General features: G+C 38.0%; 1 protein-coding gene across 1 annotated transcript; it reads left to right on the top strand.

Annotated features, from left to right (window-relative positions):
- Positions 1-453: 453 nt before the first annotated feature.
- LOC106087015 (uncharacterized) lies at positions 454-1478 on the top strand. Its single transcript, XM_013251887.2, has one exon. It carries the CDS (start codon positions 767-769, stop codon positions 1208-1210), a length of 444 nt encoding a protein of 147 aa, XP_013107341.1. The 5' UTR covers positions 454-766; the 3' UTR covers positions 1211-1478.
- Positions 1479-12717: the final 11239 nt, after the last annotated feature.

The raw sequence follows: 12717 nt of genomic DNA, 5'->3' as shown, positions 1-12717 counted from the left end.
GTCTCCAGTGCCTTCTGGAAGGCGAAGCCCTTCATCTGAAAGACGTTATACCCGCCCAGAAGTTTATATGTTTGTTGTCGTTTGCACACCAACAAAAACTTGGTAAGTACATGCCATTATATTTGGTAGCTGCGTATATATAGTGAGTTCTCAACGGGAATACCATCAGTTTGACGATTATTAAATATGGTACCTTTTTTGGCTTTGCAACCCCAGAGGGGCCATCCTTTAAGAACAAGATGTTACGAAGCAAACATATGACTTTCAGTCCCACAATTTACATTTTGTGTAAATTTTTTTTATAATTTTCAATTTTTTTTTTTGTTCAAATGGCAACTCTGTTTAACAAACACCCCACATGGTAGAGAAAAAGAGAATCCCAACAAACCAAAGCCCGGCCATAACTGACGCCATAGAAATACCAAAACACCAACCAATTGTGAGAACGACTGTGTGGAGAAACGTCAGTACCTACTTGACATTTGAGTGTTTTACTTAGGCGGACGGACGGACAGACTGTAACGACGGGCTTGGAATTGAACGAGCGAGCGAGCGAGCGGAGCGCAGCAAACGAACGAATATTAAAACAAGTCAAATCTAGCAAAACAAGTTGTAAGGTGGGGTTAGTGAAACATTCTTCTTTTCGTTTGTTTGTTTTTTTGGGTCTTCTATTCATTCATTCATTTCGTCAGCCAAACTCCGTGAAAATAACCCAGAATAATAAAGAAAATACAAGAAAAGAGTAACAAAATCAACAACTTGCAATATGTGGAAAATTTTGTTGCAAAGTGCAATTGTGTGTGCCGCTTTAAGTTCGGTTTTGGCCATCGAGTGTTATGTGTGCGATGCTTCGGACACCAAAAATCCCTTCCAGTGTGGCGAGTGGTTTGAACGCTTCGACGAACCCGATATTCAACCTTCAAACTGCTCAAATGTCCATGATGCCAAATTCTGCATCAAGCACATAGGACGTTTCGAGGGAGGCATTGGGGCCAAACGTTTTTGCTCCTCTCGCGACTTGGGCAACTATTGTGATTATGTACGCAACAAAGGTGATCGCATGGAGTACAGATCGTGCATCTTTACCTGCAGCACAGATGGCTGCAACAGTGCCCCCAGTGTTTCACAAAACCAACCTCCCATATTGTCCACATTAGGTGTTCTAGTGTTAATGGCTGCCACAAAAATGTGGCTGAAAAGTGTGTCTTAAACCTTTAAAATCTTCACATACAGAGTTGTATTACATCACATTCCTAAAGTGTTGGAGGTGAAGAATGCGTGTGTGTACTTGTGTGGTCATGGGGTAATAAACTCTCAGACAGACTTTAGTTTTTTTCCGCAACTGTTTAATGTATTTCTCGAATAGCTTTACTGAAATGTTAGTCTTTAAGTGCCTTCCTTGATTTATACACAAAAACTTGACTTACAAATGTTTTAAATTGTTAACAAATAAAAAGAAATTAAAAAGAAAATTACAACTCAATTGTTTTATTTTATTTTGTTTTGTTTTACAATCAGTTGGCCTTTTGTTTGTTATTATCTGTTCTGCTTTTTATTCAATTCTTTCTTTGTTTTTCTTTTAGAGATTTTCGTATTTTTGTATACTTTTGTTAAGCCCTAGGCTTAATAATGGGAGAGAGAAAAAAAGAGCGAGAGAGATGAAGTCGCTTTTGTTACTTAAAGTGAAGTTGGCAACACTTTTGGTTTATTTAAGCCTCTCTTCAGGCCGTTCTCTTAGTAGACCATAACGTATGCTAATGTTGTTTTTGTTTGGCTTTAAAAAGAGATTTTGCATTGGTGGTCGAAGTGAACATATAAGAAAATGATCGAAAATGATAAAAATTATATTTTGAAACAATTCGAAAATATATTTTTTTTTGGAATTTATTTAAAAAAATAAATACTTTTAATTAGTAGATCGGTCTATATGGCAGCTATATCCAAATCTGAACCGATCTAAGCCAAATTGAAGAAGGATGTCGAAGGGCGCCCCAACACAACTCACTGTCCCCAATTTTGGCGAAATCGGACAATAAATGCGCCTTTTATTGGCCCAAGACCTTAAATCGAGAGATCGGTCTATATGGCAGCTATATCCATATCTGGACCGATCTGAGTCAAATTGAAGACGAAAATTGGAGGGCCTAACTTAACGCACTGTCCCAAATTTTGGCGGCATCGAACAATAAATGTGCCTTTTTATGGGCCTAAAACCTTAAATTGAGAGATCGGTTAATATGGCAGCTATGTCCAAATCTGGAGCGATCTTGGCTAAATTGTAGAAGGAAGTCGAAGGGCTTAACACAACTCAATGTCTTAAATTTTGGTTAATCGGGCAGTAAATGCGCCTTTTATTGGCCCAAGACCTTATATTGAGAGATTTGTCTATATGACAGCTATATCCATATCTGGACCGATCTGAGTCAAATTGAAGCCGAATATTGGAGGACCTAACACAACTCACTGTCCCAAATTTTGGCGGCATCGGACAATAAATGCGCCTTTTATGGGCTTAAAACCTTAAATCGTGAGATCGGTTTATATGGCAGCTATATCCAAATCTGGACCAATCTGAGCCAAATTGAAGACGGATGTTGGAGGGCCTAACACAACGCACTGTCCCAAATTTCAGCAAAATCGGATAATAAATGTGGCTTTTATGGGTCCAAAACCTTAAATCAAGAGATCGGTCTATATGGCAGCTATATCCACATGTGGACCGATCTTGCCCAAATTTAGAAATTTGTCGAAGGGTCTAACGCAACTCACTGTCCCAAATTTCGGCGAAACCGGACAATAAATGTGCCTTTTATGGGCCCAAAACCTTAAATCGTGAGATCGGTTTATATGGCAGCTATATCCAAATCTGGACCAATCTGAGCTAAATTGAAGACGGATGTTGGAGGTCCTAACACAACTCACTGTCTCAAATTTCGGCGAAATAGGACAATAAATGCGTCTTTTATGGGCCCAAAACCTTAAATCGAGAGATCGGTCTATATGACAGCTATATCCAAAACTAGACCGATCTGTGCCATATTGCAGAAATATATCGAAGGCCCTAACACAACTCACTTTCCCAAATTTTGGCGAAATCGGACAATAAATTCGCCTTTTTATGGGCCCAAAACCTTAATCGTGAGATCGGTTTATATGGCAGCTATATCCAAATCTGGACCGATCTAGGCTAAATTGAAGAATTAAGTCGAAGGGCCTAATACAACTTACTGTCTCAAATGTTGGCTAAATCGGACAGTAAATGTGCCTTTTATTGGCTCAAGACCTTAAATCGGCAGATCGGTCTATATGGGGGCTATATCAAGATGTAGTCCGATATAGTCCCTCCTCGAAGTTAACCTGCCTATGAACAAAATAAAAAGAATCTGTGCAAAGTTTCAGCTAATTATCTCCACTTTCAAAGCCTGTAGCGCGATTTCAACATACAGATGGACGGACATGGTTAGATAGTCTTGGATTTTTACGACGATCAAGAATATGCAAACTTTATATGGTCGGAAAGGAATATTTCGATGTGTTGCAAACGGAATGACAAAATGAATATACCTCCATCCTTAGGTGGTGGGTATAAAAAAAACACGTTTAAAATGTCAGGCAACACTTAAAAGTTACTCTCTATGAGGACTAAGAAGTCAAATCGCGCGATCCCTTAACAGGAAGCTACATCAAGTTACGAACCGATTTAGATCATACCTAGCGTGAATATTAGCCGCACTGGTAGCAGAGATTGCCAGAGCGGGATCGTGGGTTCGGATCCCACCAGAGACATTGGTCTGTTGCTACTGTGGTATCAAAATGGACTTGGAATTGTCTATGAGAGTTTGTAAAGGACTGCTACTCTTAACTTACCTGACCTTACCCAGATTGAATTTTTGAACCAGGCACAAAATTCTACGTGCAAGTTTCAGCCTAATCGTATAATAGTTGCTGCCGCTCAAGAGGTCCAATAGAGAGATTGGTTTATATTGGATTTATAACAGGTTATTGATCAATGTGGACCATACTTGGCACAGATGGGCATTAGACCATTTATCGGAAAATCGCTTTATATAGCAAATATGGTCCGATTTCGCCCGTTCAAGAACTTAACCCGCGTGCACCAAAGAGACGTATCTGTGCCAAATTTCAGCTCCATATCTCAATTTTTGAAGGCTCTAGAGTGATTACAACAGACGGATAGACAGACAAACGGACAGACACACGGACATCATTAAATCGTCTTAGGATTTTACGACGATCCGAAATATATATACTTTGTAGGGTCGGAAATTGATATTTCGATGTGTTGCAAACGGAATGACTAAATGAATATACCCCATATCCTACGATGGTTGGTATAATAAATACCACCTGCAAAATTTCAGCCAAGTCGGATAAGAATTGCGGTTTATGTGGGAACTATATGAGTTTATATACCCGATAAGGCTTAGCATAGAATTGTTGTTGGAAGGCAAAACCATACCAAGGCAAGCTTTAATAAAAATTTCATTGAATTGTTATCTTAAGAGAAAATTTTATTAAACCTTATTAAAAATATGGAAATATTGGCTTAATAACGCTTTGCTCTATCGTAAGCAGATTTTTATACCCACCACCGAAGGATGGGGGTATATTCATTTTGTCATTCCGTTTGCAACACATCGAAATATCCATTTCCGACCCTATAAAGTATATATATTCTTGATCAGCGTGAAAATCTAAGACGATCTAGACATGTCCGTCCGTCTGTCCGTCTGTCCGTCTGTCCGTCTGTCTGTTGAAATCACGCTACAGTCTTCAAAAATAGAGATATTGAGCTGAAACTTTGCACAGATTATTTTTTTGTCCATAAGCAGGTTAAGTTCGAAGATGGGCTATATCGGACTATATCTTGATATAGCCCCCATATAGACCGATCCGCCGATTTAGGGTCTTAGGCCCATAAAAGCCACATTTATTATCCGATTTTGCTGAAATTTGGGACAGTGAGTTACGTTAGGCCCCTCGACATCCTTCGTCAATTTGGCCCAGATCGGTCCAGATTTCGATATAGCTGCCATATAGACCGATCATCCGATTTAGGGTCTTAGGCCCATAAAAGCCACATTTATTATGCGATTTTGCTGAAATTTGGGACAGTGAGTTATGTTAGGCCCCTCGACATCCCTCGTCAATTTGACCCAGATCGGTTAAGATTTGGATATAGCTGCCATATAGACCGATCCTCTGATTTAGGGTCTCAGGCCCAAAAAAGCCACATTAAGTATCCGATTTTGATGAAATTTGTGACAGGGAGTTGTGTTAGGCTCTTCGACATCCTTCGTCAATTTGGCCCAGATCGGTGCAGATTTGGATATAGCTGCCATATAGACCGATCCTCTGATTTAGGGTCTTAGGCCCATAGAAGCCACATTTATTATCCGATTTTACTGAAATTTGAGACAGTGAGTTGTCTTAGGCCCTTCTATATCCTTCGTCAATTTGGCCCAGATCGGTTCAGATTTGGATATAGCTGCCATATAGACCGATCCTCCGATTTAGGGTCTTAGGCCCATAGAAGCCACATTTATTATCCGATTTTGCTAAAATTTCGGAGAGTGAGTTGCGTTGAGTCCTTCGACATCCTTCGTCAATTTGGCCCAGATCGGTCCAGATTTGGATATAGCTGCCATATAGATCGATCCTCCGATTTATGGTCTTAGGCCCATAAAAGCCACATTTATTATCCGATTTTGCTGAAATTTAGGACAGTGAGTTGCCTTAGGCCCTTCGACATCTTTCTTCTATTTGGCCCTGATCGGTTCAGATTTGGATATAGCTGCCATATAGACCGATCTCTCGATTTAAGGTTTTGGGCCCATAAAAAGCGCATTTATTGTCCGATGCTGCCGAAATTTGGGACAATGACTTGTGTTGGGCCCTTCGATATTTGTCTTCAATTTGGCTCAGATCGGTCCAGATTTGGATATAGCTGCCATATAGACCGATCTCTCGGTTGAACAATGACTTGTACTTATAAGCATTTGGTCTAAATCGGATGATATCTATAGAGCTGCTATGTGGCATAAGGTATGCATTTTTCACTGGATTTTGACGAAATGTGGTTCACATATATACCCGAGGTGGTGGGTATCCAAAGTTCGGCCCGGCCGAACTTAACGCCTTCTTACTTGTTTTTTTTGGCCTGGATCCAATTTCAAATGCAATTTTCGCGAGTATAAACCTTATGACGACACTTCTCAAAGTAATTGCACCACCATGTTGTGGCCGTAATTGCTGACGATGATCTTTCCGATTTCATCAACCCATAAAACCCAAAGAAACAAAAAACAAAAGCTACATTTAATTTTTGCCAATTAATTACATTTACGGCAAAGACAAAGAAATACTCGTAAATTACAAAATCGAATCATTCATTACTCCAAAATGGCATTGGCTTCATTTATTTCTGCCTTCTATGTGTCGTTTTCAGTTGTTTTTTTCATTCAAGTGCCATTTAGAGTTTGCCATTTAAGTTTTTAGTGTAGTATTTTGTAAAGCTTCCCACAATCAATCGATCGTTGTATTAACTCTAGCTGTCTGTCTGTCAGTGTGGCTGTCATGCAACCACCAAATGTATGTCAATCTAAATTCGATCATGTAAGACGATCTCAATTATTGACATCACTAGTAGATACATTTACTCTTGATACGACATATAAATAAGTTCACACATACATATGTATATAGGGGCCTACTTATGTGTCACAGTAATTTGTCGTAGTGTGGCGGCATTCTATGTTATCTTTTAGGAGTGTCAGTGTTGTCAACTCACAATCGGTTGTAAATTTGGAGTCTATATGAAATGACTTCATGTATTGCACGGTAGTTACCAAAACAAGTAACTACATGCTTAAGTCGGTGAAGACCGGTCAAATTAGTTGTAACAAGTAAAGACGTGCTAAGTTTGGCAGCGCTGGGCCCGGTGGGGATAAAAATTTTCTTTTATTAACTCAATTCGTATTTGAATTAGTTTGCAGCAATCAAATCGGGTATTAATTGCGGCTTCTATGATTTCAAAAAGTCTTATTGGCATATCGGTATTTAAGGGGGTCTATATAAGCATATTAGTCGATTAGGATCATACTTTTCACAGATGCTAGAAGTCAGAAACAGAAGTCTTTGTGCGAAATCAGGTGATAATTGAGGCTTCTAGAAGCTCAAAAATCGGTTTGTATGAGGGCTATATCATTATATAGACCGATTCAAATCATACTTGGAACCGATCCTGGAAGTCACAAAAGAAGTCTTTATGCCAATTTTTAGCCAAGTCATGAGAAAATTGAGGCTACTAGGATTTCAAGAAGTTTTACATGGAGGCTATTCATATCATGTTTGGCACAGATGTTGGGATTCAAGCCATAAGTGTTTGTGCCAAATTTCAGCCAAATCAGGTGAAGATTGAGGCTTCTAGTAGCTCAGTAGTCAAATTCGGGGATCGGAACGAAAGTCTCTGTGCCAAATTTCATGAAAATCAGGTGGTCTCAAGAAGTCATATCTGGATATCGGTATTCAAGGGGTCAGTATATAGACCAATTCGGATCATATTGGGTTGCCCAAAAAGTAATTGCGGGTTTTTCAAGTAGTCGTTGACAAATTTTTTCACAGCTTGTGACTCTGTAATTGCATTCTTTCTTCTGTCAGTTATCAGCTGTTACTTTTAGCTTGCTTTAGAAAAAAAGTGTAAAAAAAGTATATTTCATCATTCTAAGTTTTATTAAAAATGCATTTATTTTCTATTAAAAAATCCGCAATTACTTTTTGGGCAACCCAATACATATCACAGATGCTGGAAGTCATTCCAAATCAACTGAAAAGTAAGGCTTCTAGGATCTCAAGAAGTTTAGTCTGGTGACCTTTTGATATGGGGGCAACATCAGTATATAGACCGATTCAGTTCATACTTGGCACAGATGTTGGATGTCATAACAGAAGACTTGTGCCAATTTCAGGCAAATCAGGTAAAAATTTTGACTTCTAGCAGATCAAGAGCCAAATCCGGTTATAGAAACGAAAGTCTCTATGCCAAACTTTACGCAAATCAGGTGGAAATTAAGGCTTCTATGGTCCAAGAAGTCAAATCTGGAGGTCTATATCTGTATATAGACCGATTCGGATCTTACCTATCACAGATGCTGGAAGTCAATGGCAACAGAAGACTTTGTGCCAAATTTCAGCCAAATCAGGGGGAAAATTGAGTCTTCTAGGAGCTTAAGAGTCAAATCCGGGGATTGGTTTGTAAGGGACTATGTCAGTATATAGACCGATTCAGATCATACTTGGTACAGATGTTGGAAGTTCAGACATAAGTCTTTGTGTCAAATTTCAGTCAAATTAGCTAAAATCGGGAGATAGGATTATATGGGAGCTGTGTCAAGCTATTGATCGATTCAGACCATACTTGACACGTATGTTGAAGATCATGATCATGAGAAACCGCTGTACAAAATTTCAGCCAAAACGGATGAGAATTGCGCCCTCTACAGGCTCAAGAAGTCAAGATCCCAAGATCGGTTTTTATGGCAGCTTTATCAGTTTATGTGCCGATTTCGACAGACTGACATGGCTACATCAACTCAGTATACTAATCTAGTCATTCCGTTTGTAACACTTCGAAAGCACCCCATAAAATATATATATTGTTGATACGTCGAACGTCTGTCTGTCTGTCTGTCGAAAGCACCCTAACTTTCGAAGGAGTAAAGCTAGATGCTTGAAATTTTGTATAAATGCTTCTTACTAATGCAGGACAGGTGGGGTTTTAAATGGGCCACATTGGTCATGTTTCGGTATAGCTGCCATATAAACTGATCTCAGATCTTGACTTTTTGAGCCTATAAAAGGCGCAATTCTTACCCGATTTAGCTGAAGATTAGCATCAAGTGTTTTTGATTGACCATCAACAACTGTGCCAAGTATAGTCAAAATCGGTGCATAATCTGATACATCTCCCATATAAACCGTTTTCGTATATTGACTTCTTGAGCAGCAAGAGGGTGCAATTAGCATCCGATTTGGCTGAAATTTTGCGCGAAGTGTTTTGGTTTCGACCATCAATAACTGTGCAAAGTATGGTTTAATTCGGTCCATAACCTGATATAGCTCCCATATAAACCGATTTCGGATCTTGACTTTTTGGACAGCTAGAAGGCGTAATTATTATCCGATTTGGTTGAAATTTTGCATGAAGTGTTTTGGTTTGACCGTTAGCAGCTGTGCCAAGTATGGTCTGAATTTGTCTATGATCTGATATAGCTCCCATATAAATCGATCTCGGATATTGACTTAAAACAATGAATTCCACTTTGATGCCCAACAGCCAAACCAAGTATGGCCTCAAACGGTTCATAGCTTGGTATAGATGAAAAAGCATAGCAATTGTTATCCATTATCCTTCGTTTGTCTATGCAGAGATATCGGTCAAAGAACTAGACAAATGCGATCCATGGTAGAATGTTTATAAGGTTCGGCCCGGTCAACTTTAGAACGCTTTTACTTGGTGTCACTCGATTCATTCGCCAATTCAATGAAAACAGCTGTTTTGCGCATATAAAATCAGCTGTTTTCAATGAATTGGAGAACGAACCGTGTAAGGAAATGAAAAAAAGCTTGTGGTCTAAACCATTATTGTTCAATTGAAAATATAAAATTTTCATTAAAATTTTTTATATAAATTTTTAAAAAAAAAAAAATATTTTTTTAAAAAATATTTTTTTTTTTTAAATTGAAAATTTCAAAAATATTAATCACGATCATAATTGGAATGAAGTTTAGATTCAATCCAAAAATAATTGAATCAATTAATTTTTTAATTGAAAATTTCGAAAGTTTCTATCACGGTCATTTTTGAAAAATAGATTCAATTAAAAAAATTATTGAATCAATTAATTTTTTAATTGAAAATTTCGAAAGTTTCTATCACGATCGTTATTGGAAGAATCTGTATTAAATTAAAAGATTTGTTAATTTAAATAACTTTTCAATCGAAAACCTTCCTATTTTCAATTATTGTTTTAATTGAAAAAATGTTCGTGATATTTTTTCTATGTAGCATATCTCTCATAGCCTATGTTTCTATGGATCTTTCCAAATAAAGTTAAGTAGTGCTTTGCATCCTCCAGGAAACCACTGTGCATGGTCCATAGTCCCCCCTTGTATGTAAGTATGTAATTGTAACTAAGTCAGCTCTTGCTACTGTTTGTGCTTTATGCGAGATTCGCCGCATGATGCCAGTTTAACACTCCAATTCCCAGTGAATTGGATGTGGGGGACAAAGAGTAGGAAGGACTGATTGATTACTGAATACCGAATACCAAAAAAAAAAAAACTGCGCCCATGTTGTGGCTTTGTTTCAACTTCGATGCTGTTGTAAAACCATAAAAGCCTCTGTGGCAAGCAAGGTTTTTCATTGCTCCGCTTTAGTTTAAGCCCATTTTTCCACGAACGAAGAAAAATACGAGCAAATTAACTGAAATTGATGGCTAGTTGGATGGATGGCTGGCTGAATGGAAGATATAAATTAAAATTGAATGTTTCGCTGTCAGAGAGAGGGAGAGAGAGCGAATGTGTGACATAGTTTATTTTGCGCTTGATCGTCAGCAATTATTTGTTTGTTGCCTTGTTACAGGCGGTTTGTTTGTGATTGGGGTTTGAATGTCGGTTTGTCGATTTTGAAAGTTGTTTAACACACAGCTACTGTAACCGAAGGGGTTTAGGCCTACTTTTTTTTTTAACGATCATGAATGGCGTGTGTGTGAGTGAGACTTTTAACAATGGCAATGGACCACTAGGTCACCACCTTTCATATGCTAATGTAAAATTTTCGACAAAAGATACAAATCCATATAAATTCTTGAAAAGAATAGCAGTATAATTGAGCTTTTAAATTGCAATTAAGATATCCGTATTTCCATGCAAAAGGATTTGGGAAAAATTTTGCCCACAATTAAGGTCTCTTTCGAAATTTATGGATAAAGTGTAGTGGTCTATTATCCACGTTTATTTCATGGGAAAATTTGTTGTTTGTCAATAGGCTTTTTAGGAAATCAATCTATTAAAGAACTAGCATACATATATCAAGTAAGGATAGGTAAAAGTCGGACTGTATAATACTCTACAACTGCACTATAAGTGTAAATTGGGTAATATCATTATGTCAACACAATATTTACATCTGAAGCGATTTTGATGAACTTTGAGAGATGTGTTCAGATGGATTGTAACAATCTGTGCCTCAATCAGTGTCTTAAAAGATAAAATCGAACAAGAGAACTATATCCTAATGTATGGGAGCTATATTAGGTTATAATCCAATTTAGACCGTACTTGGCACAATTATTGGAAGTCATAACAGAACACTGTGTACAAAATTTCAGCCAAATCGAACAAAAATTGAGGTTTCCAGGGGCTCAAAAAGTCAAATCTGAAGATGGGTTTATATGAAAGCTATATCCAAATCTCAACCGATATGGCCCTTTTGCAGTCCCCAAAGACCTACATCAATATTAAGTATCTGTGCAAAATTTCAAGCGACCAACTTGACACGTTCGAACGCTATCATGATTTTTACAAACAGACGGACTGATGGACATGGCTACATCGATTCAGTATGTCGAGACGATCAAGAATATATATACTTTATGGGGTCTTTGATCAATATTTCGAGGTGTTACAAACGGAATGACTAGATTAGTATACCACCATCCTATGGTGGTGGGTATAAAAATAATCCAAGAGAATATGTTTAAGAAACTGCCACTCTGAACCACATTGTCTGTGTTGAATAAAGTTCACATGGGACCATATAGACCGATTTTACCAATAAACTTCTTTGAACTCTTTAAAGGCATTGTTTTCAACAAATTTCGCAAGCACAGGTGTTCTTCTAAGTCTTTGAATAGTTAGTTAATCCACATGTGAGCATACTTTTAATACCCACCACCATATATATATACCGTAGGCGGTATATTCATTTAGTCATTCCGTTTGCAACATATCGAAATATCAATTTCCGAACCTACAAAGTACATATATTTCGGATCGTCGTAGAATTCTAGGACGATTTAACGGTGTGGGTGTGTCTGTCCGTCAGTCTGTTGTAATCACTCTAGAGCCCTCAAAAATTGAGATATTGAGCTGAAATTTGGCATGGATACGTCTTTTTGATGCACGCTGGTTAAGTTCTTGAACGGCCCAAATCGGACCATATTTGGATATAGCTGCTATATAGACCGCTCAGCCGATAAAGGGTCTAATGCCAATAAATGCCTTTTTTATCCGAATTCACTGAAATATGAAACAGTGACTTGTTTAAGGCTTCCCGACATCTGATTCAAATATGGTTCAGATTGGACTATATTTGGATATAGATTCCATATAGACCGATCTGCCGATAAAGGGAAGGGTCTACCCTTTATCGGCAGATGCCCATAAATGCTTTATTTTTTATCCGATTTCACTGAAATTTGATAATGTGAGTAGTTTAAGGCTTCCCAACATCTGACCCAAATATGGTTCAGATCGGGCCATTTTGGATATAGCGGCCATATAGACCGATCTGCCAATAAATGGTATGAAGTCCATAAGAGATTTATTTATTACCCCATTTCGCTAAAATTTGAAACAGTGAGTAGTTTTAGGCTACCCAACGTAGTATCCAAATATGGTTCTGATCGGACTATA

The sequence above is a fragment of the Stomoxys calcitrans genome, chromosome 4, assembly GCF_963082655.1.
Source record: "Stomoxys calcitrans chromosome 4, idStoCalc2.1, whole genome shotgun sequence".
Taxonomy (NCBI): Eukaryota; Metazoa; Arthropoda; class Insecta; order Diptera; family Muscidae; genus Stomoxys; species Stomoxys calcitrans.
Note: the sequence above shows the minus strand (reverse complement) of the source record. Positions and strands in the feature narration are given on the sequence as shown.